The sequence below is a fragment of the Urocitellus parryii genome, chromosome 1 (genome assembly GCF_045843805.1).
Source record: "Urocitellus parryii isolate mUroPar1 chromosome 1, mUroPar1.hap1, whole genome shotgun sequence".
Classification (NCBI taxonomy): domain Eukaryota; kingdom Metazoa; phylum Chordata; class Mammalia; order Rodentia; family Sciuridae; genus Urocitellus; species Urocitellus parryii.
In genome coordinates, this window is record NC_135531.1 from 106,422,895 (window position 1) to 106,447,504 (window position 24,610).

At 38.1% G+C, this 24,610-nt stretch overlaps 1 protein-coding gene across 1 annotated transcript; it reads right to left on the bottom strand.

Moving 5' to 3' along the window:
• Positions 1 to 698: 698 nt before the first annotated feature.
• On the bottom strand, positions 699 to 23,189 carry Isoc1 (isochorismatase domain containing 1). Its single transcript, XM_026408504.2, has 5 exons — positions 22,805 to 23,189; positions 12,907 to 13,026; positions 12,605 to 12,808; positions 10,711 to 10,827; positions 699 to 3,754 (listed from the first exon to the last, which is right to left on the bottom strand). The coding sequence occupies exons 1-5, from the start codon at positions 23,111 to 23,113 to the stop codon at positions 3,608 to 3,610; spliced, it is 897 nt and encodes a 298-aa protein (XP_026264289.1). The 5' UTR covers positions 23,114 to 23,189; the 3' UTR covers positions 699 to 3,607.
• Between the last annotated feature and the right edge of the window lie 1,421 nt (positions 23,190 to 24,610).

Below are 24,610 nucleotides of genomic sequence, written 5' to 3' on the forward strand. Positions count from 1 at the left end.
ATGGAGAATTAAAAAACACTAATCAAGTTAATGAAGAGGAAAAATTGATTTGCAGTTATTTAACAATAAAAATGATGACTCTTTTTAATTCTGTCAGCCATTCCCCAAAATTAGTTAGGAAACTGCTTTAGAGAAAACCATCCAGGAAGAAAGACTAGATCGAAGAACATTACCAGTGTAGTCTCATAGTACACTGCAGTGGCTTTGTTAATCAAACAGTATACTGTTAAACTGTAAAATGTATCTTCTTCTTTATTGCTCTTCCCTCTTCTGATAATTTCTAATATTATTATGTGAAACTCCAGGATAAGGAGATAAGTAACCTCAGTTCTCTATGCATCTTTGGGTGAGTCATTTATCTCTGGGTCCCATTAGCTGCATATATAAAATAAAGCCATTCTAGACCTTCCAAGTTGAAATGGGCCTTTGAAACCATGTTCTTCACAAATTCTACATAGCTCGAAAGTCATATTTATGAAATAACAACTTTTTTAGAAGGGAAAATATTCTAAATAGATAAATCAAATATTTTAATAGCTAAAACAGGGTGTTTGGTCCTGGTTGGAATAAGTTATCACTTTTAATTTTAGATTAAATTTACAATGATGATTGAGCATTTCAATAAGTGAAGCCTCTTGATCCTGCCCCCAGCCTCCTAGCAATTCAACACACAGGACTACTGATTTACTTATGTTATCCAGTTCTTTATTTGTCAATTAAAAGAATTTCATTATCCTACAAAGTTACATAGATGCTTCCAATTTCAAGGCTAATATATTAAAATCAATTCAGTTTTCCTTTAAAATAAAGCTTTGTCACCTTCTTGGCATTATCTACAAAAAAACATGAGAGAAGGCAGAATTCACAATTAAATTACTCTGAACTTTACTGTATTAACATTCCTGGACTTTTGACATAATTCAATTCACATTTACTGAAAGGTTATGATATGTCTGATTTTGTGTCACATGATAAGTATTTAGGGGCATCTTTTTATGCCCAGCACATAGTACATCTTTAAAACTCAAGAGGTACAAAGTGTTTCTAGATAAATATAGATAATTCAAGGATCTTGCTTCAAATGGAAATGAGGGAAACAGGACAAATGATAAAACGAAATAAAATACGAAATCACTCCGTGGCAAATGTGTCTTACAAAACAGCCTCCAAAGATGTCCACATCCCAATCCCTGGAGCCTATGTGTCACAGGACAAAATTGAATTGAGGGTACACATGGAATAAAGCTGCTGATCAGTGGACCTTAAATCACATGAGCTCTTAAGCTAGTAAGGGAGAGGGGGAGAAGAGCGTGACAGATGGGACTAAGAAGGACCAGATCCTCCTTTGTTGTCTTGGAAGATGGAGGAACAGGACTGCAAAAACCAAAATATGTGAGCAGATTCCAGAAGCAGAGAATAGCAGGAAATAGATCCTCCCCAAAGGCTCCAGAAAATAATAGAGTCTTGCAACACCAGGCTTGATTTCTATCCAGAGAGACCCACTTTAAACTTCTAACCTACAGACTGTAAGATAACAGTTTATTGTTTTAAGACAAAAAATTTGTGGCAATTTGTTACAACAGCCCTAAGAAACTAGTTATGCCAGGGTTACAGAATTGGTTTCAGCTGTGAGAAGGCTTCACCACCAAAGCATTATCAGTGAGATGTGAAAGGCCTGGGAGCAATGGAGGAAACAGTTGTTTATGAGTTAAATCCTTCTACTCCAAGTGTGGTCCCTTCTAATTAACCCTGGTGGGAGATTGCTGGACGTGTTTTTTGTTTGTTTGCTTTTGGGTTGTTTGTTTTGAGGGGGATGCAAAAATAGCCAGAGCCAGCCTTTTAACAAGACCCCCAGATAATCTGCATTGAAATTAAAGTTTGAGAAGCACTAAATTTATTAAAAACCTAACTTTCCTATGTGCATAAATGAATACTCCATAGTGAATCTCACCTTTGTGTATGTCCACAGGACACTAATTTAAAAAGAAAAGAAAACAACTAAAGTAAATAGCAGAAAGATCAGGAGAAGTACAGGGAAGGAAACAGTGAGGAAGGAGGGAGAGGAAAGAGAAAGCACTGGGAAGAGAATGAGAGCAAATTATATTCCATGTTGTTATAATTATGTCAGGATGAATCCTAATGGTATGTATAACTAAAAAGAACCAATAAAAAATTTTAAAAAAGGAAAAAAGTATTAAAAGCTATTTTAAAACATGTAGAAATCTTTAATTCTTCTTTTCTGACTCACAAATGTCTGGAAGACATACTTAAACATACTGACAAAAAGAATGCTCAGCTGCTGTTTGTTAACATGAACAAAAGGGAAAATTTTTTTTTCTACTGCTCTTAATGAAAAGGTCCTTCAGTTAAATCCATCTGCTCTCACCTGCAAAGAATTTTCCTTTAAAAGGCCCATGAGCTGAAAGATTATAAATGTCAAAGTTTTATTACCTTTGAATAAATATTAGAATCCACTGGACTAGTACTCACAGAGCCATCTTATGCGGGACAAAATAATTTCATTCACATAATACATTTGCTTTAATTACTTTAATATAAAAGCACTGTTCCACATTTCACACAGTGTTAAAAAACAATTTTAAAACACTAAAATAAGTATTTGATAAAAATAAGTTTATTGAAGGGTAACAATGACCACAAAATTAGTACTTCCCAATCACTACTAGGCCTTTGCATTAACCACATTTGGAGGGTAGGCAGAGAAAATATGAAATGGAAAATGTATATTTTAAAGCTACATTTTTACCCACCCTTTAACTTTCTGCTAAATCTTGTTTGTCCCTACTAAAAGGTATACTCAAGATGATTGAAAAGACAATTCAGATAAAGTCCTACTAAAGAGATGTTAAAAAACATACTCCATTAATGATATGGCATTGCAAACCATTCCATCTGTTTACAAAATTGAAATAAAATAAGCAATGACACAATGAATCTTTCTTGATAAAAGATTTCATAAAAAAAAAATAGAGAATTAGTGGTGGGGACCAGAATGAGAAAATCAGTACAATCAATAAAGACAAATAATTATTCAACATAATTTAGTCTGGTTAGATCAGTGCAACTCACTCAATAGGTAATTCAATAACATTATGAGAAGTGGACAATGGGAACCAGAGTCCTCTTTTTAAATTCATGTATAATAATCCTATTTCAATTGACCTGTAATGTGAAAGCCCTGAATCCACCTTAACATTATAACATATATCTTACAATAATATAAAAGTCAAATCATCATCAATACATTTTTTTTCTCTAAAGTGCACAATTTAAGAAAACTTCACCAGAGTGTGCACTTTTGAAAGGTATAATAGTGTATACAATATAGACAAAACAGGCACCTCCATTGTATTTTTTTTTAATAAATAAAAGCACATTAAGGAAAAAGAAGGTGAGCAGCACCTGAAGCCTTTGACATTGGTAACTAAATGCCAGTACCAAGTAGTCTAGCCGCTTACGTGTTACTAAGAGCCGCAAAGAAGGAGCCATTTTTGACTTAACATTTTAATTTTAGTAGAAACAAGAGCTTGTCTGGGCTTACAATCCTTCACCTGGTGGTGAGGAGGGTACCAGTCCTTCAAATGTCCTATACTTTAGACAGCAGACCGGACTCCGGAGCACTCGCCTTAATGAGATTCTGGATTTCCTTGAATTTTGGATGGTCTTTATCTGCGACCAGCTGCAGCAGAACAGCCTCACTCGTGGTCACTATGATCCCAGTTCGAGCAAGGCGCTTTAAGAGAAAAGATAGACCAATAAGCACAACTGAGAAGACAGTGTGACGATGAACACTATTTGAAAACAGCAAAAGTGTGCCAGGACACAATAGTTAGTGTCTTCAATTACAACCATGGTCCTTGACCAAACCAGCAAATTCAGTGATGGGCAAAATTTTCAAAACTAGCCATATCACAAACTCATTGTTATTCTTCTCAATATTAGTAACATGGACTAAAACTAAGTAAAAGAAAACAGGTAGACACTATTATAACCTCTTGGTGCAGGGACAGGAGAGTAATTGAGGCTAATGCTATACAACATATAAAAGGTTAATGCAAGGGGAACTTCACCATTGATTATCTGAACACTTTTCATTGCTGCTGTTTCCTAAGTACTATTTGCAGATTTTTGCTTCATCTCTCATTCATTTGTTCACTCTATCAAATGAGAACTATTTTTGTTTTACTCCTATATTGATTAAACTCTTCAATTTTTATTTCTAGCATTGAGATAAAAAGAGATGCCTCTGTCCACATTCCCGCTGAGCAAATAATATGAGATTACAAAATAGATTATGATGTGTATTAGTACTTATGTCTGGCATCCCTGGCATGTGGTAGCAATTTATTTAAAAAGAAATGGCAGAGAGGGTGGCTAATACTTGAAAGCTCCACTGGTTGTGCTACAGATATTACTGTTGCTGTCTAAAATATTTCATTACCAACTAACTATCCCATTTCATATAACTAAAGTCTGTAATTGCAAACTACTATTAAGAATTAAAATGAGGGTTCATAATTTTTCAGCCCCCAAACATCTGACAGTTTTTCTCATAAGTCAGAGCTGCCCTGTCTTGAGATAACTGGCAGAAGAAGAAAAGAGCCCCGAGAGAGGTTTAAGAATGTATCCCCTGGGGTGATAAAGGAGCCATCACCTCTGCTGCCATCATAAACATTTCAGAATCACTAAACAAGAGTATAAAATTTAAGGTTGTGTAAAGTTTCCCTGACAGGTCAAAGAATGCCCTTGACAAACTGTTCCCATGCAATCATAATAACTAGGAAAGAAATCTCCAGGAAGGGAAGAGGGAGAGGGAGCAGAGAGGAGAGGGGAGCAAAGGGAGAGAGGGCAAAAGAACAGAAAATAAGGGGAGAAGAAGGTAGAAAGAAGACAGAGGGAGGATTCCATAGCAGAGATTCATTTTCTGCATGGATTTATCATCAAAAACCTGGTAAAAAAAAAAAAAAAAAAAAAGCAGGCAAACTGCCATCCCAGGAAACATCCACTTTAAGAACCACAGAAGAGGACATCATTAGGCAAATCAGAGGAAAGACCCAACTGGGGCTCTCTCTGTAAAGGAGGAAGCACTGGCAGAGCCAGGACATCCCTGTGGAGTATGCAAATCTTCCTTCAGACAATTGTGCAACCACAGACCCAACATTTCCACTGAGAGACTCCTCTTTTTTGATCCCCAAGGACACAGAAAGGACTATAAACCATAACCTACTTAGAAAGCAAGCTCTGCTCTCAACAGCCAGTATAGAACAGGGTGCAGAGTGGCTACCCAGACTAAAAAAAAAATACAGCAACGAGTTATGCAGAAAGTGGGGAAGAAGCAGGCCCATGGGTGCCCTTCTTGAGGTCAGACAAATCCAGGTGTAAGTTTTTTTAAAGATCTGGAAACTCTAATTTCCTACTTCTTGATGTTTAATCAACTGATTATCATTATCAAAACTCAATGTCAAAACATCTTCTGCTTCCTTCAGACAGAAAGGCAGAGAACATAAGACAAGTCTGATGTTGAGAAACACCACTAAATGTCCGCTCTTCTAGCCCAGCTCTCACCCAGCCAGTGTCTGCCGTGCCTTGCCTATGGATCACTGCCAAACCAAAGGACTTCCAATGACTCAGACTGCCTGAATCACACATTCAATGTCTGAGAAAGCATTTTACACAGAGCCACACTGTCAACAAAGGTCAGCTCCCACTCATGATTCTAGTTCCTTAATGAGGCAGGAAGGGAAGGAAACCGTTTCTAGGACCAAGGAAGATAGCTGTGCACCAGGAAAGAACCTATGGACGATGTGCAGCTCTTTCAAGTGCTCCACTGGCCAGAGCCCACTCCATTCTGCCAGGATGATTCTCAGAGATGCTCAGAGTCAGGTTATACAGGGGCAGGAGCAGGCTGGGAAGCTCATCACAGAAATATGTTTGGGTAAACTGACACCTACACAAGACTAGCTGGCATGGAGACTGAGATGAAGCCAGTATTGATCCGGTTTTCAATCTAGCCAAGAACCTGTGTTAAAAGAAGCTGTGGCAGAGCAAAGAGCATAGCTTTTAGCTCCAGCAGGTAGACCGGAGCACAATGCCTGCCTTGGGGAGCCTGAGGGCAACTGAGCAGAGAAAGGCAGTGGCAGTTCTGGATGTACGGGGCAGATTCTGGGCACCACCTGATAACAGGGTTCCAGCCCTACTCTCCCCTCGGCACATGTGCATTGGGTTTCCCCTTACACTTGTAAAACAGTCCAGCGAGGCCAAAGAAAAAGAAAGGTTTTTGACACACAAACCCCAAAATAAAAGTACACAAAGTCATGAAAGAAGGTGCAGGGGAAGGATAAGCCCACCAAATTCCTCAACATTACTAAAAACTACCCAGAACTATAAGCACATCCACGTTCAAGTGAGGATTTAATCCTATTTTATTGTAGATTTATTGTATAATTAATTATTAGTTGAAAGAAACAATGCCTGACAGATGGCAGGTACTCAGGAGGCATTTGCTTGGTTGATTGAAGAATGGATTGTTTATAGTGCTGGGAACTGAACCCAGGGCCTCATGTATGCTAGGCAAGAGGTCCACTATGGGAGGCCACCATGCCTAGGAGCCAAGCACCCCCTCTTAGCCTTGAGCAAAGGGGCTATTGAACTGGCATCGCACGCCATGCGCTGTGCAAAGCAAGTGGCCTTCACCTCTGCCTGGCAAAGAAGTGCGTCAGCTCTGGACTTGAGCATTTCCCAATGGGATTGGGCAACCCCCCACCTTTGAAATATTATCTCCTGCCTTATTTGGGTAGAGTATTCTATCGAATGTCTTTTCCCTAATTAGTAGGGGGATTCTGGGTACACTCTCTCTCTTGCCTTCCAGCGTGAAAGAGGATCCTTGAGGTCCACAATTCCCACCCACTTTGTGAAACAATTCCTTTCATGTCCCTGCGCTCTTTTCACCACCAGCCCAAACCACAGAGAGTGATCTGATTCCAACACCCCAGACCTGAAAACATCGATTATTGAATAAAGAATTCTGAGACTTGCTAACTATGAATCTTATTAGTATAATAATCTTAATAAGCAATATGGATAATGTCAGGAATTATAGTAAGTAATTACATTCTAAAGGAATACAGAAAAAGAGGAGATAGCCACATTGCTATTTTAACTTTCAGAGTGAGTTAGAGAAAAAAAAAAATGGGGAAGTGGAATGGTGGGAGGCAGGGACAACATTTCTAAAAAAAAAAAAAAAAAAAAAAAAAAAAAATCAGAGATGAACTGTATCACATCCACACCAAAATAAGACCAAGAGGAAAATTCTGCAATTGGTTAAGTGTCCCCATCACCAGTGACCTGCTCTATGATTTTTCTCCCTTTAACAATTTCAACACTTGAACCCCAGGAAGGTTCTTAAAATCTACCACAGACAACAAGTATTTTCCTTCCCTTCTAGAACTTCTCAGAATGAGTCCCTTTGGGGTCTTGGGTTTCATATGCTTAGATATTTCTGGTAAAACTAACCTCACGAAGCGAACAACAAATAACAACAATAGATCTTTAAAAAACAAACAAACCAGGACACATGATCTCATTCAATTTTCACATTATTGCTACCAAGTAGTTGCTATTATTACTTCCTCCCCATCAATGAGAAATTTAAAGCACAGAGTTCACAAAACTTGTTCAAGGACACAAACTTATGAAACGCCATCCTTGCATTCAAACCTACATTACTGCCCCACTGTTTGTACTCCTAATCACTGAGAAGACAGGCAGCCTGTCAAAGATTAAGGTCTGGATGATAATTAACTGACAATGTTTTTAATCTAACTCTTTATCTAACCATGATAAAGACATGGCTAAGAAACATATATGAATGGATATGTAATTTCAGACAAGTCCTTGAAATTTCTTTACAGATAAGGAAAGTTTCATTTTATTTGTGTCTTCTGGATTTGTTATTGTTGAGTCCTTTTAAATACTTCCAGCATGAAAATAAAGTTCATGTACACATGAAAAGAGCTACTTGATGAGGTGGTCAGGACCTGACAGACCAAGTGTATAAACCCAGGTCTCTATGGAAACTTCAGTGGAAGTTGATTGACTCAAGACTAAGGTGGCTTACAGGTATTTCCTGAGATTGGAAGACACGACACTTAATAACTACCAGCAAATCCACAGTATCAGTGGACTTGAAAACAGTTTTAAAAATAAATTAAACTATTTATACCTGTAATCCTAATACAGGACTCACCGCGTTAGGAATAAGAGAGGAATAAGAGGGAAGGGATGGCCAACCAGGGCCTTAAGTCAACTGCGGCTGCCAGCCAGGGCCTATTTCCACATTAGCCCTCCCTACTCCCTTTAATCTTCTCTTTCCTGCCTTCTGCCTAGCCCTTCCCGTTTCATGTATTCCAGTTTACCACCGTGAAGAACACAGTAGACTACAGAGATGATTCAGCAGTCCTATAGGGGAAGTTGTTCATGGGACATGCACCAAACACTGGAAGACCTCAAAAAACCCCAAACAACAAAAAACAAAAAACCTCCCATATTTCCTAGTCAGAACTTAAATCTACCTGTATATTTCTCTAAAAATCACTAGAGAATCAGAATTAAATATAAAAGAGACACCATACACATACACACTATGAAATGAAAGTTTCCCATTGTGGTATTTTCAACCATCTTCAAGTAGAAAATGCTAGTTTAAGACCAATATTAGGAATGTTGAGAATCACTGATCCCTTGACTCAATGGGACACCATAATGCTCTCATGCTAGAAAGCCATAAAACTCTGTATGTGAGTGGTGTTCAGTCAGGGAAACACCTCTTAGCCCCAGAAATTTAAGTCTGAGGAAATCTAATATAAGGCTAAATTGACTTGGGCCTGTTCTGCCCTAGTATTCAGTTAGATCTTGGCTGAGTTAAACCCAAGTGAGCCGTTTCTAAATCTCTAGACAGGTTATGCTTCTTGAAAATCTCTTAGCCCATGTATAACACTAGAGCAAATTTAACAATCAAACGGGGAAAAGAACTTTTTGCAACACTAGAGATCTAACTCCAAGGAGGAAACAAAATATAAAATAGGATATGTGGTAAGACTTTAAACACCTGTCAGTGCATAGTAGTCTCTAGAAATTAAGGAGTCTGAAAACCCCACATATCTACAGTCATCTGATCTTTGACAAAGGCGCCAAAATCATGCAGTAGAGAAAGGCCTCTTTAACAAATAGTGCCAGGAAAATTGATCATTCTTATGTAGAAGAATGAGACTACACTCTTATCTCCCAACCTGTATAAGAGTAACTCACATGAATCAAAGAGCTAGGAATTTGACCAGAAACTATGCAACTTCTAGAAGAAAATATATGGTCAACATTCCAGCAGATAGGCACAGGCAATGACTTTCTCAATAGGACCTCTAAAGCTCAGGAAAAAATGCCAAGAGTTAATAAATGAGATGGAATCAAATTAAAAAGCTCTGCACAGCAAAGGAAGCAATTAGGAATGTAAAGAGAGAACCTACAGAATGGGAGAAAAACTTTGCTAGCTGCTCTCCTGACAGAGATTAACATCTGGATATATAAAGAACCCCCAAAAATTAACACCAAAAAACCAAATAACCCAATTAACAAATGTCAAATGAATTAAACAGACACTTCTCAAAGATAGAAGTACAAATGGCCAATAAATATATGAAAGTGTTCAACATCATTAGCAATTAGGGAAATGCAAATCAAAACTATACAGAGATTTCATCTCACAACAGTTAGAATGGCAGTCATCAAGACTACAAATAATAATAATAAATGATGGAGAGGATGTGGAAAAAGGGAACACTTTTGCACTGTTGGTGGGACTGTAAATTAATAAAATCACTATGGAAATCACTATAGAGGTTCCTAAAAAGATTAGGCATGTAACCACCATATGACCCAGCTATTGCACTCCTCAGTATTTATTCCCAAAGAATTAAAGTCATCATACTACAGTGATTCATGCATACGCATGTTTACAGCAGCACAATTTGCAAGAGCCAAACTATGGAACCAGCATTGATGTCCCCATCAGATGAATAGATTAAAAAAAAGTGGTACACACACACACACACACACACACATATATATATATATATATATATATATATATATATATATATACCTACACATACATACATACATAATGGAGTTTCATTCAGTCATCAAAAAAAAAATTATATCATTTGCTGGAAAATTAATGAAACTTGAGAACATTGTGTTAAGTAAAATAAGCCAAACTCAGAAGGTCAAGGGTCAAATGTTTTCTCTCATATGTGGAAACCAGAGAGGAAAAAGGAAAGGAAAGGTGAGGATGGGGGCAGGGACCTCATGAAAGTCAAAGAGAGATCAGAAGAAGAAAGGGACCTGGGATGGCAGATGGAGAGGGAGGGGGAAAGTTCTGGGGAGGGATATTGGCCAAATTATATTGTTATGTAGTGGTATGTACTAATATGTAACAAAAAACCCCACCATTATGCACAACTATAATGCACCAATAAAAAATGTGGAAAAAGAAAAAAAGGAAATGAATGAGTCTGATACTCTCGGACTAAGCTTAAATTTAAGAGGCAAATTTTTTATTAATCCTTAATGTTTAATACTCCTACTTTATGTGGAAAACTTGATAAGTGCCTTATTTTCAAGCAGGACAATTACCTCAAGAGCAAACATCCTGTCCATCATGCTTCTTGATGAAGTGGCGTCAGCAACAATATGAACCTCAATTCCTCGGCCAATGAGCTCCAGAGCAGTTTGCTGGATACATACATGAGTCTTGCAGGAAAGCAAAAAAGAATCCTATGTAATAACATGGTCAGCCAGAAACTATTTTACACATGTATAATACCATGATAAAATAGAGACCACAGAAAATGGCCTTGTTCTATATTTAGTTTTGCATCTAATTATCTAGGTAAGCTTGAGCATAAATCAGCATCTCTGCCTTTGGTTTATTCATCTGCAAAAGTCAAGAACTAGATTATATCAGTTTCTCATATTAGGAATCCTGACATATTCTTAAGAGTTTTGTGTAAAATTTTTGAAGATTGTCATCTGCATCCTCTGAGTGACCTTCAGATAGCTGACTAGCACTCAATTTTGGTGCCACTTGCATATGGATTTATTCTGCGTGTATACCAAGTGCCCAACAACAACAACAACAAAATGAGTCTGATGTATTTCAAAGTCAAAAAGTAGTGGGAAACTGAATTATTACAAGATACCTCGTCATAGAGGTAGTTCAAGTCAAAACAAATTATGATAAAATAATTTAAAAACATGGTAAACAAAAAGTATTTGGTAAACATACAACAATATGATAAAGCAGAAAGAGCACTATGAATGTAATGACCTTCTTCCACATCTAGTTTTACTTCTAAGTAGCTAGATGATCTTAAGTATAACTCAGCATCTCTGGCTTGGGTTTAATCATTTGGAAAATCAGGAATTGATGGATACTCAGTGTATAGCACCAGCAATTGTTAAATTATGTAGACAATCCTATTATATAGATACTATCTTTGTAAATAGTAACTTGTAACAATTCATTATCAGAGAATATAGAATAAAAACATACTCCAACAATAACCAAATTATAAAACCAATGAAAGCAGATTTCGGTAATACCACATATCAATTTCATCTTCATATGACAAGACAGCTTTGGAGAATCATCAACTGACGCCTCATTAAAATTAGCAACAGAGGACTACTCAAAGTCAGTTTTGATTAAGCATGTCTAATTGTGATGAAGAAAAAATAAATGTGCAAAATCAAGCAACAACATTTGGTATGACAAATCAGCTTCTCCTATACTATCATTATTGAACCAGAAACATCAGAAATGCTAAATAAACATCTAATAGTAGAAATAATACTTCTATTATTAAAACCCGTAAAACTTAATAGCATAAAACTTACTATCAAAATATCATAACCATATTCAATTGTTATTTTGATTTCATAGTTTTAATAGTTTTCTTTCTAATTTTTAATATTTTAGTATATAAAAAAGGAATAAATCAACTGAAATCAGCATTAGAAACCTATGAGTACTTTTTTCATCTAAAGGAGTATGTACATGATTCAAATTTGAAAAACAAATTACATGACCTTTAAGATTTTGCTAGCATAAAAATATGACCAAAGTGAAATCCTATAACACATAAATAAAAATAATCCTTTGGTAAGAATGTAGTAGTTAAAAAGTAGTGGTTAAAAAGTAGTGGTTAAAACCATGGTCTACGAATCAGTCAGGTGAGATTCAAATCCAGCCCCATCCCTTACTAGATGTCTGTCCTTGGGCAAGTTATACTGAGTCTCTGTAATTTTGTTTCCTTACTCATAATACTGGAACATTAAGAATACTTAGCTCATGAGTTTGCTGTTATGAAGTATTCAGATCAGTGCCATGCAAATAGGGAAATGTTTAATAAGTGGTGGTTACTCTCCATCACTATTACTACTTACAAGTTATCCTATAATAAAACTGCATTCTGAAAATACCGAGTTTTCCATAATGATATTGTGCCCAAATATAATAGGTACTCACTTCTACTCCAAATAGTACAACACTTCTAACTCCAGGAATCTCTGCTAATGCTGCTTCAACTTCTGGTAATACCATTGAAAACTTTGTTTTTGGAAGTACCAGTTTTACACCTGTTAAATCAATTTCTTGAACAGTGCTTCCAAGGCCTTTAGGGTACTGTTCTGTTACAATAACTGGAATTCCTAAAATCCGTGCACCTTGCAACTGAAAAAATAACCAAGCACAAAAAGAATTAGCAATATACACATGAGCATATGTATGAATGCATATCACATTTCGGCAAATGAATAAATTAAGTGTACCAGTCTTTGTCCCACGCTAATAATATCTCCAAAATACTTGATGGCTGGTCTAAATCTTTCTTGCATATCACAGCAGAAAAACACAGTGCTTGAAGGTGTAAGATTTCCGAGAGTAGTGAGCTGAGGAAAAAAGAAAAAAACAATGATTTAGGACTTGTTAAACCATGACATTTATTTGCAATGGACATAAAGAAAGGAAGAAAAGTGCTTCTATTGTTTGACCTAGTAAGTCAATTTCTACAAGTATTATCTATTATCTAAAAGAAATTATCTGAATTATGGAGGAAAAAAACAATATTTCCACATAGATAACTCTCTGAATTCCATTAGTAGTGAAAATTAGAAATAAATCCAGAATCAATAATACAGAAATAGGTTAACAAACTTTCAAACATTCACATAACAAAACATTTTTAGCCAATTAAAAAACATATTTGAGTATGTACATACACACACACACACACACACACACACACACTCTCTCTCTCTCTCTCTTTCAAAGAACTGGTTCCATTTAAAGAGAAATGCTCACTGTATAAAGTTAATTTTAAAAAGAGCATAGTTCAATAGTCTTCCAATAATCAGAAAATGTGAAATATATAAAAACATCAACAATGGTTACATTATTTATTAATGGTTACATAAATTATTGTTCATTTTTTTGTATACTTTATTTTTCAAATCTCATTTAAACACATTTGTTGAGTATTATTTAAAAGCATTTTACTTTTACAACCAGAAAAATTCATAATATAAAAAGCTTAAATTTGATGGTGTTGCTTGTAAGTACAAAAAGTAAAAAACTTAATCTGTGTAAAGAAAATAAGAGGATAAAAGAGCAAAATAATCTGTTGCAGAGACTATGAAACATTAAAAACTAAAGATACACAAACACATGCACTCCATAAACAAATTCAGAGCAAATACAAAATTACTGCTGTCAAGATAGATATGCTCAGATGAAATTATTTTTTTGTGGGGGATGGGGAGTACCAGGGTTTGAACTCAAGGGCATTCGACTACTGAGCCACATTCCCAGTCATATTTTGAATTTTATTTAGAGACAGGGTCTCACTTAGTGGCTTAACTCCTCACTTCTGCTGAGGCTGGCTTTGAACTAATGATCCTCCTGCCTCAGCCTCCTAAACTGCTGGGATTATAGGCATGCACCATGGTGCCTGGCTCAAATACAATTTTTTTTTTTTAAGTTGTAGATGGACACAATACCTTTACTTTGTTTATTTATTTTAATGTAGTGATGAAGATCAAACCCAGTACCTCACACATTGTAGGCAAGCACTCTACCACTGGGCTACAATGCCAGACCTCAGATGCAATTCTTAAGAGTAATTTTTAACTTAAGAATAAAGCAATGAAATGATGCCCAGCACATATAGCACCCCTTAAAATTCCATTGTCACCATTGTTAAATGAACTGCAAAGAACCAAGAGAGGGACAGACTCAAGTTTGACATCTGCATTCTTCAAAGTATCTATCACAATCAAAAAAATCAAAGAATTAAGAGCAACCCTGGATATTAGATTTCCAAGGTTTTCAATGATCTTCTCTAACAATTTGAGCACAATAAGCATCTACTGAAAAAGCAGAATTCACTGCAGAATACAAGACTTTAATCTCACTGGTCCTGAATGAACCACCATTCTTACAAGGCACCCCTTAAAATTCCTCTCTTATCTCATTTTGCACTCCCCAAAACACCCACAGATAACAATTATTAATAATTTCCTAGAGAAGTTTGTGTGCCATTTACACATTGGTGGCTTTACCACCAGTGCTGCCTGATTCTGCTTTAGTGTCTCTGCATGCAGCTGACTCTCAGGAAACAATTCCTTTATGAATTAAATGAATCATTAAAACAAATCTTTTATCCTTAATGCTATGGCTGTTTTAATCGGTTTGCATTCGATTTTCTCTAATCCCTTGTCTGTGGGACTCTAGCACTTTAATCTCCCACTGGTGCTTAGTCTATAGGATGTGTACTGATTTGACCACATATAATCTGCCAAATTCATGTTAGAATGAGATCCATCTGTCATTCTAACACTATGTGTAGGATTTTTCTACCTTGCCAATAAAGTATTATTAAATTAAATATTCAAGCATCTTCAGTTACATACGCCAGCTTTGGCTATTTCCTTCCTTCATTCTTAATGGAAGAATTATGCCTCCACTTTGGTCATTTTCAAAAGCAATAAATATGATGTGCATACATAAGCACTGCCAAGAGGCCAATCTGTGTATTTAGTGTACTATTTTAAAAGGCAATCAGTACTTATGACTATGCATTTTAAATTTCCAGTAAACATTAAATCTCAACTGAAAAATCTACATATTTTCTTTTTATAAACTTGCGCTGCGGGTTCCTAGTCATCCCCAATGTGATTAGAGAACACTATATAATGTAGTATGCCTGCAAATGGCCTTGTTGAAATTATACTAACACAACTCAGTCAATCTTATCATTCTTCTTGCCAGCAAGTATGCAAAATAAAGCTCCCAGGCACTAATGTAAGTGCTTGGTGGCCATTCACTAACAAGCTTACAGCTAACACTTGCGTGGAATACCAGCTCTCACATTCTATCTCAGCCTATCCAGACTAAGTCTGTGTATATCCCTAGCAAGTTTAGTGGTCTGGATTCTAAATTCACAGAAGGTTATAAATAGCAAATTAGAAAGCAAACTGCTAGAGGCAGGCAAACTAAGAGCAGCAAAAAATGATAGTTGACAGAGAAAAGATTCAAAATGCAAGAAAAGCAGCTCAAACTCCATTGTAGTCTAGGCCTTAGGTGAAGGAAAACAACACTGTTACAACATAAAAAGTAAGAAAACATCCTTCTAGCACACTCATTATATGTTAAATTATATAAAATTTCAGAAGGACTACAATAGGAAAAGACTAAAATATTTTTAAGTTAAAAAATTTAAATCCTATTTTTTAACCAGAAATCCTAACTATTCAGACAGCTGTGGTCCCTGAGGGTTCTTGTTTCTTGGTGCTTCCCTGTACCTCATTTTAGCTATGAGTTACATGGGGACCACACCAGGTATATGTCATATGAGATCCAGATTGAGGATGTCAGAAAATGCAGCCCTAAAATCCCCAGCACCCTATAAAACCTTTTAGAATAGGAACTCTCAGTAAACAAAGCAAGCACAGAAAATACAGCAACAAAGCAGACTTGCATGCAGACATGACCAGTTAAGATTCTGTGCATCAAAAACGCCCATCTTGCCTAGTTCCTCTCCACTTTCCCTTGAACAGGGTTGCATCTGGTAATTTGCTTCTTTAAGAGCAGAGCATATAGGGGGAAGAGTAACTTTACCTGACAAACAGGAGAAACCTGACAGCATACTTTGGCTAGATGATCGTGACTAACCTAATTCATGATGTCATGTTGATAAAGTGTACATGCAATGAGACCGGCTTTCCCAATCTTCTCTCAACATCCCATAGTTCCAGTCAAAATCACAAGAAAAACTTCAGATGGTCCCAAACTGAGGGACATTCTACCAAAATATCTGACCAGAACTCCACAAAACTCCCAAGGTCATTAAAAAGCAATGAAAGTCAATGAGAATGTCAAATCCCAGGACCCATAGAAATGTAACTGGTATACTGTACTAGATCCTGGAACAAAAAAAAAAAAAAAAAAATACATTAGGGAAAACCTAGTAAAATCTAAATAAAATGTGAAATTTAATTAACGGTAGCATACCAATGTTGGTTCCTTGGTTGTGACAAATGTACCATAGTAAAGTAAGATGTTAATAAAGGAATTTGCAGACTGGCACACAGGAACTCTCTATATTATCTCTTTAATTTTAATACAAATCTAAAGCTAAATATATAAATTAAATATATCAAATAAAAAGTTTATTAAAATAAAAATAATGGCCTCCCTATGCTATGGTAGTTGGAGGAAAAATGCTACTTTTTTAATAACTTCCATACCTGATAGGCCAGAAAGGAGGTCCTGAGACAACCAAAAAAAAAAAAAATTCTAACCAATCCTTTCTACTAACAACACAAATTCCAACATGCTGTTGTGACAATATTAGCACTCTACATAATTTAGGAATTTCTTACTTTAACTTATGAATTTTCAGATAACCAAAACTACTACAAGTAGTCAAACATTGAGATGTTGCAACTGCAAGACTGCCACTCCTACTGCAGCAAATTAAAAGTGGACTTGACCCTGTAGTCACCAGTTAAGTGTTGCAATTATAGATATGTGTATATTCAATAAGCATGAAGAATCACATATAAATACATATATGTATGTATCCTCCATACACCTATATACCTATGTATATTCCTGCACATACACAGATAAAATATAAATATATAAAATATAAAAAGATATATTTTTAAATATAAAATGTTGATCACAGTCAATAGCTCCATCACTATAAAAGATCAAATTCAAGTATAAACTTCTGTTCAACATGTTAAAGAGTTTTCAGAGCTGGGATCTGACCTTTGGTTTTATATTCAACAGACTTTTCATCCCCAAGACTCATGTTCCTGCTATGACACTATTTACTCCTTTTCATGACTGCATGTACACTGACCATTTTCCAACAAGGGCTCCTACATCTGCAAGGAATCTGCACTAGCCCTTGCCCAGATCCCACACAGAGTAGCTAGCCTACCTTAGTGATGCCCCGTGTGCCAGTTCTCATTCCCTCCATAAAAGTAATATGTGGTGAGTGTCATATGTTGACTTATGTCCCCCCAAATTCACATGTTGAAGTCTTAACCCCTAGTACCTCAGAAAATGACCTTATTTGGAAATAGGATCACTGAAGATATCATTAGCTACGATAAAGTCATACTGAAGTAGGATGGGCACCTAATCCAATATGACTGGTGTCCTCATCAAAAGGGAAACTGGCACACAGAGACACTCATGCACACAGTGAGAATGTTTTATGCATATGAAACAGAGACTGCAGTGATATGTAGGAGCAATGGAAATCTCCAGCGAGTTACCAGAGCTGAGAGGGAAGCATGAAAGAGTCTTCCTCACAGAAGAACTAACCCCACTGCACTTGATCTCAGATTCTATCCTCCAAAACTGTAAAAAAGCTTCGGCTGTTTAAACCACTCAATTTGGAGTACTTTGTTATAGCAGCTCCCTAGCAAACTACTACACTGAGTAGTCTGTATACATTTAGGATTAAAGTTTTTTAAAAATGTGATGTTTTAAAAAAATATGGTAGTCTACTACAGTCAGAAAATAGGAATGATTTTCTTGAATGAGTGTAGGAAGGGTATCAGTACTGCACTCCCAAGTGTTTCCCATGGACTGCCACAACTACAGGAAGGCCCTTCTCCAGTACTGACTCACTTACAACAGAGGGCTGTGAGGTGTCTTCCCCAACCTGCAAGCATTCTCTACAAAGCACAGGTCAGGTCATTAGAATCTAAGTCCAAATTTCAATTTCACCAACTTCAATAGAATTTAGGTAAATCATTAACATCTCCAGAGGCTGTTTCCTTCCTTAGCAGCATCACAAGAAAAACAGTATCTAACTTTTAAGGCTATTTCAAGGATTAAACAAGCTTCATGTAATCAATTAATAAACGTATGACTAAAACACTATGAAACACTACAATCTTCAGCTAAATCAATGTTTAAAAAAACATACTTTCTAATGAGGTCAAATATCATTTATTAATACGATCCCTTTAGAAACCTATAGAGAAATACTAATACCACATAATTTATGTTAACTTAGTCTGCAGAATTAGAAAAGTGATTTATTTATAAAGTGGATGTCCAGATGTCACCAAGTAGACTTACTGTTAAAAAATTTGTTCCTGACAAAACAGATTTGGGGCCCTTTCATGTAGGCAGGAAGAGAATTTTATTTCGTTCTCATTTTCTCAACATATTTGCCTACCATGAGCACTGATGTCACTGGCATAACATTTATCTCCAGCTTATCAAAGTCGAAGTTTTCTAAAGCCCCAGGAAAGGCCAGCTCTCTCCTCCCCCTTCAGAGCTGAGTACCGAGATATTTCTTAAGACTATGACTTAGACTGGGGTGAAGGTGAAGCTGGTCAGAGCCCAGGATCACAGTGACATTTAAATCTACATTAGGTTTCCCCTTGGCTAAAAAAAACCCAAAAAACTTTCAAATGCAGGTCATAGTTCCCATTCTCAAATACAATTTATTTATAGGTAACCTCTAATGTATTTACAAAGAGAAAAAAGAACACAATGTTTTGGGCATTATACTGGAATGTTAATTTTTCTGACATATACACACACTCATCAAATCAATGGACTGGAGACAACACCACAACCTGAGGATCCAGCTGTCTCCTTTCAGTGCCCCTGGCAGCACAATGGCCCCCAGATTTCTGAGCAACAGCTCATCTCCCATCATGCTTCTATAGCTTCAGTCCCATAATTTAAAATTTTCATCTTCAATCTAGCAAGCAAAGGCTGACCAGATTCCTTCCCCTCTTCTTTCCAAACCCTGTCTTTCCTTTCTTCTCACTATAAACCCTATCGTCTCTTCTGGCTATAAAATGGATGTGCTCCCATGTAGCAAAATATTAATAAAAAAAATTTCTAAGTACATGAAAGCTGGATCCACATCCCTTCCCAATTAACCATTTTGCAAAAAGGTCAAAATAACCTTGTCAGGGAACTCCTTTTCTCCTGCCAAAATCTTCCCTTCCATGTACAGAAGCAAAAATCTCCTAAATGACATCTTGCTCACAATGCCCATTTCCTCCTGTGTTTTGCTTAACCTCTGCCTTCCCTAGTCAAAGGTTAAAAATGGACTGGTAGTGAAATGACCACCAATTTATAGGAAATTCCAGGGTTAAATGTTTCCATTAATTTAAACTTGGAAAATGCCTTTAAAATTAAAACTTGTAAGTCATAAAAATGACCTAAATTCCTACTATACAATCCTCTCATTTACATTCTGTCCTCTGCATCTCTAAATTCATCAAACATGAAGCATCTGACAAAGCTGCAGACACATAAACCACGCATGAAACACCCCATCTTCAGCTACCTGAACTGTCAGCAGATGCTCAGTAACTTTGACAGAATATTGAGGCATAGGAGACACTAAAATTACATAGCCTAATACTAGCAATGGAGGCCTTAAAGATCAGTTCCCAGAGAACCACTGTCAAACACAGGTGCAATGTGGCACAAGCAACCACTGTTTCACAAGGTCACGAGCCACAGCATTCACAGCAAGTATAAGACGGTCTCAGATCCTATAAATTCCAGAATGTGAGCTAGGGCCACAAAGGGTCCAGGAACTAGGTTGGAGAAATAATAAATCCTATTATTTAAACCAGGGACTACACATGGCAGAACTTGTGCTCTTTATCACTGCATCCCAGGTAACATAGCCACCCTGATGGGCCACCTTGAGTCTTTCTAAGTGACAGGCATTTATTCCAAAGAAAATTGAGCAGCATCAAGACATATGAACAAACAAAAGCTCAAGTTGGAGGCTTATTATCCAGACTGCTCAATATCCTCATTTAAGCATGAAAACAGAATGCTATGGCAGATGTCAACTCAGGACCTACCCATGTGTGGTTTGCAAATGCTATGATATGTGATCTTGAGCAGTTTCCTAAATTCCTTACCTTTATATGTTCTGCTCTTCTGTGAAAGGAAAAAATTAGATTGAATCTAAACCTTGAATCCAGGTTTGCATTCTCTTGGCAATGATCACTTACTTAAAGTTGGACCCTAAAACGTTTGTGGAATGAACTCTAGGGTCTCCTCTAGCCATAAGATGTCCATGTCATTATGATGATACAGATGGGTTCCACAAAATATAGTATAGAAATCTCAAGAGTATATTCACACGCACTATACGTTTGTGTGGATAAAGATCACCTCATATAAATACAAAAAGTACCAAAAGGTATATATGGTATATGATGCCTGTATCTATGCATAATATCCCTTGCTATTATCTACTTGTATGCTGGGAGAGGAACCTGGCTAAAAAAATCAAAGTATTATGACTACTAAAATGAGACAACATAAGAGAAAAATATTTTTAAATACATTAAAAGTATAAACATATATGACTGATGTTTAAGAATTTTGGACTGTTTAGTGAGAAAAAATAACCTTTTTAACAGATAGAACAGAGTAATACTATTTTGTTTGAATTATTGTTATTTCAAAGATCACTACAACAAATTAATTAAAAATTACATAAAACGTTTTTGAACAGCCCTCAAGTGACATGAATTATATATTGTCTTTTGACTGTGTACAGGATATTTCCCGTACATACACTGATGTTATAATTTCCAAAACATTAATTAAAAAGAATTTCAGATCGAGGACTTAAATTTTTCAAAATATAAAAATGATACCTTGTGGAGGGAAATAAAGCTTACAGACTTCAGAGGCTAGCTCAGGACAGCATTATCTTAGTTAAGAACCCACCACCTGCCCTCCCAAGGAAAACAGGAAATGCTTCATAAAGAAGTCTTCACCCTCAGTGTAGCACCAGACCTCCTCAATTTTTGGAGTCTTGCCTTGTAAGTGGATTTGTCAAAGGTGCATCCAACATCTTAGGTATTCTAAATAAACTGACAAGGAGGGCTGCAGGGAGATATCCGGCAGAAAAACTGTCAAAGACATAAGAATGAGGAATCTTAAGCAATTCTCCATCTAGGCAGCAGGGCAAATCCACAGGAATCAGATTACCCCTAGTAGGCTCTCCAGGGGTGCACAGTAAAATCCCATAGACTACTGAATATTAGAACTTCACACAGGTTAAAGTGTGTAATTTGGTCTCTCCTGGAATGAGTGTTGGGGTGATGGGAAACATCACCAATTCATCCTCCAACTACAGCTGGAAAAAAAAAAAAAAAAACTAGGGAATGATCCTCAGAAAACGCCACTTGAATATCAAAATTCTTTCTACTCTCCTAGTCCACTTTCAGGTGTGGTCTTCCAAAGAAATGACTTATCAGTTTTTTCAGCTAAAGAAAAAAATATGGATGGTGTAGTACCTAAATTATAAATTATATTCTTTCCTTCCAAAAATATAAATTCTCCGGTGTATCCTTTGATATAAAAGGGGAGGGGGACAGGAGATGGGCCTGTGTGGTATGAGAGCACGGTTTTTAAAAACATAAAAATAATAAACTCTGAAATAATCCTCAGGTATAACTTTTCTCAGTCTGCAGGACCAGGAATTCATGATCTTGCCTAATTTGAGTATTAAAGAGGGTATTACAGTTCTGGATCAAAGGGCTTTTCCAATGTAGGCAACTCAGACGTATTCGACAGAATCAGTTGGCAGTTATTAGGAGGCTAAGCAAATGGTGTTTCACTTTAGAGGAGATGCTTAAGCCCAAAGACGCGAAAGCTGGGGAAGACAACAAGAAATGGCTTGACTACTAAAGTTTGTGTTTCCGCAACTGGTTAACACAACTCCAGGAACAAAGCCTAAAGCCAACACCCCCCGGACAATCTCTTCTCTGTTGTTCTGCATCACCCATCAAAATAAACACACTGCTACTACTGCACAGCTCTTTGGTTACGCAGGAGGCTGGCACACAAAAGCGTATGCGGGCGGCAGAGGTCCATACACGTGGGGGCATTTGCGGGCACCTCGACAAGCTGAGAGGCCCACGCCCCCGCTGGTGACTGTCACCTTCGGACCCGCGCTTTCTCCGAGCTGGCCCCGGGGCTTGCGATAACCGCACGGCCCTTCCAACTCGATCAAGTGCACAGGGCCTGGAGCCCTGGCAGCTCCGGGCACCTGAGGAGCGCGGCAGGGGCGGGGACGAGGACTGCACCCGGACTGCCTGCGTCCGGGAGGGGCAGCGAGGCGCACGGCCCTCCCGCGGGACTCACCTGGATTTGCAGCGGTACGAGGCGCACCTTGCAGCGCTCGCTCACTGTGAAGCCCTTGGGCAGGTCCACGTATTGGCCCCACTCCTCCGCGAAGAGCTGCACCACGAATTTGCGGTGCATGTCGATCTGGTCGCCGTACAAGCTAAGGAACTTCTGGATGAGCAGCTCATAGCCCGCGCCGTGCGGCACCGACGAGGGCCGCGCGAAGACGGAGAAGCAGAAGAGCACCGGGACCGTGCCCGACGGCGCCCCCGTGCCCACGCCGCCGCTGCCAGGGAGCGCCGGGACAGCGGGTTCCGCCGCCGCCATGTTCCCCGAGCGTCTGCGAGCGCCGAGGCCGCCGAGGCGCAGACACAGACCGCCGCCGCGCCCCGCCTCCCCGCGCAGCCCGCCAGCCCGCTCACCCGCTCGCCCGCTCGGCCAGGAGGAGGGGCGGGCTCTGGCGGCCCCGCCTCGCGCGGTCTCCCCGCCCTGGTAGAGGGCGGACCGCTGCGGAGGGGTGGGTGGCGGGACCCGGGTGTGCGCGCCTGCGCCCGCCGCCCTCAGCCGCCCCCTCTTTTCTTCCACGGAGCGGCGCTGCTGCAGCCCCAGGTGCGCGGCCAGCCCGCCTCTTCGGACCGACAACAGAGCCCAGTAACCTAGCAGATCGGTGACCTGCCTCTCTTGCCCTAATTGTTCTTGCACGGTTGTTCCAATTAGCTCAGGGGTTTGTGCTCCTCCTTGCTCCCCCAGCTCCTCCAGCCTTCGGACGGCGGTGTCCTCCAAGAGTTTAGAATTGTGCTTGGGGACTTTGATCTGTCAGGAAGCATCTGCTGGGACGAGTTACCTGTTGGCCTGTGCAGAGTCCTGCAGTCCTTCTGGAGGATGGTCTTGGTATCTGAAAGCCAATAGCACAGATTAGTAGGTACACCAAGAAGACTAGTACAATTCGATGATGCTTTGCAGGATTAGGATCAGCTCAAAAAAAAAAAAAAAATTCAGTCCCATGTAATACAGAATCTCCAATAATGGATTTGAGGTCTTAGTCGCTTTATCTCCACCTAATTTCTGGGAGGACTTGGACAGGGAACTCCAAAATATTAAAAAGGCTTAACAGTAAAACTTGATAATTCTTGAAAAATTCAAACCGGATTTCTGCTTTTAAGGAGGTAAAATTGATCACCTTCAAATAAAACAATGTTAGGTACACTGCCACCATAATTAACTGCAATTAGAAAAGCATACACTTGGAACAAAGTGATCTTAACTTCAGATCCTGGGGTGATAGGCTCAGAATGTAAACAAAACATTAGATTTGAGGTATTGGAGATGTTCTCTTATAAAGTAACTTAAAGCAATGTTTCTCAACTGGCACAGTTGACATTTGGAATTGAAACATTTTCCCCTCTGGGGGAATATCAGGTACATTTTTAAGATATCTAGCATCATCCTTGGCTTCTACCTTCATGTGGCCCTACTCCTTCATAGTCCTATCAATAAAATATGTTTTCAGACATGGCCAAACAGCCTCCAGAGGGAGGTTTGCACTCAGTCGAGAATCACCCTGCTTCATAATAATGCAAAGACTGTCATTTGACCTGTCTTGCTCACTTGTACCCAAACTGTTGGATATTTCTGGATCCTCATTAAATTTAGAAATATTTCATTTATAACTTGTTGAAACAAACAAAAAAAACTCCAAAAGATGGGGGGTTTTTTGCATATATCAACCCATTACAAGGTCCTCTGTATGCAGATGTACTTATTACTTAATTTGTACTTATAAAATGAAGGTACATGCTCTAGGCTGACTGATTTCATAAAGGA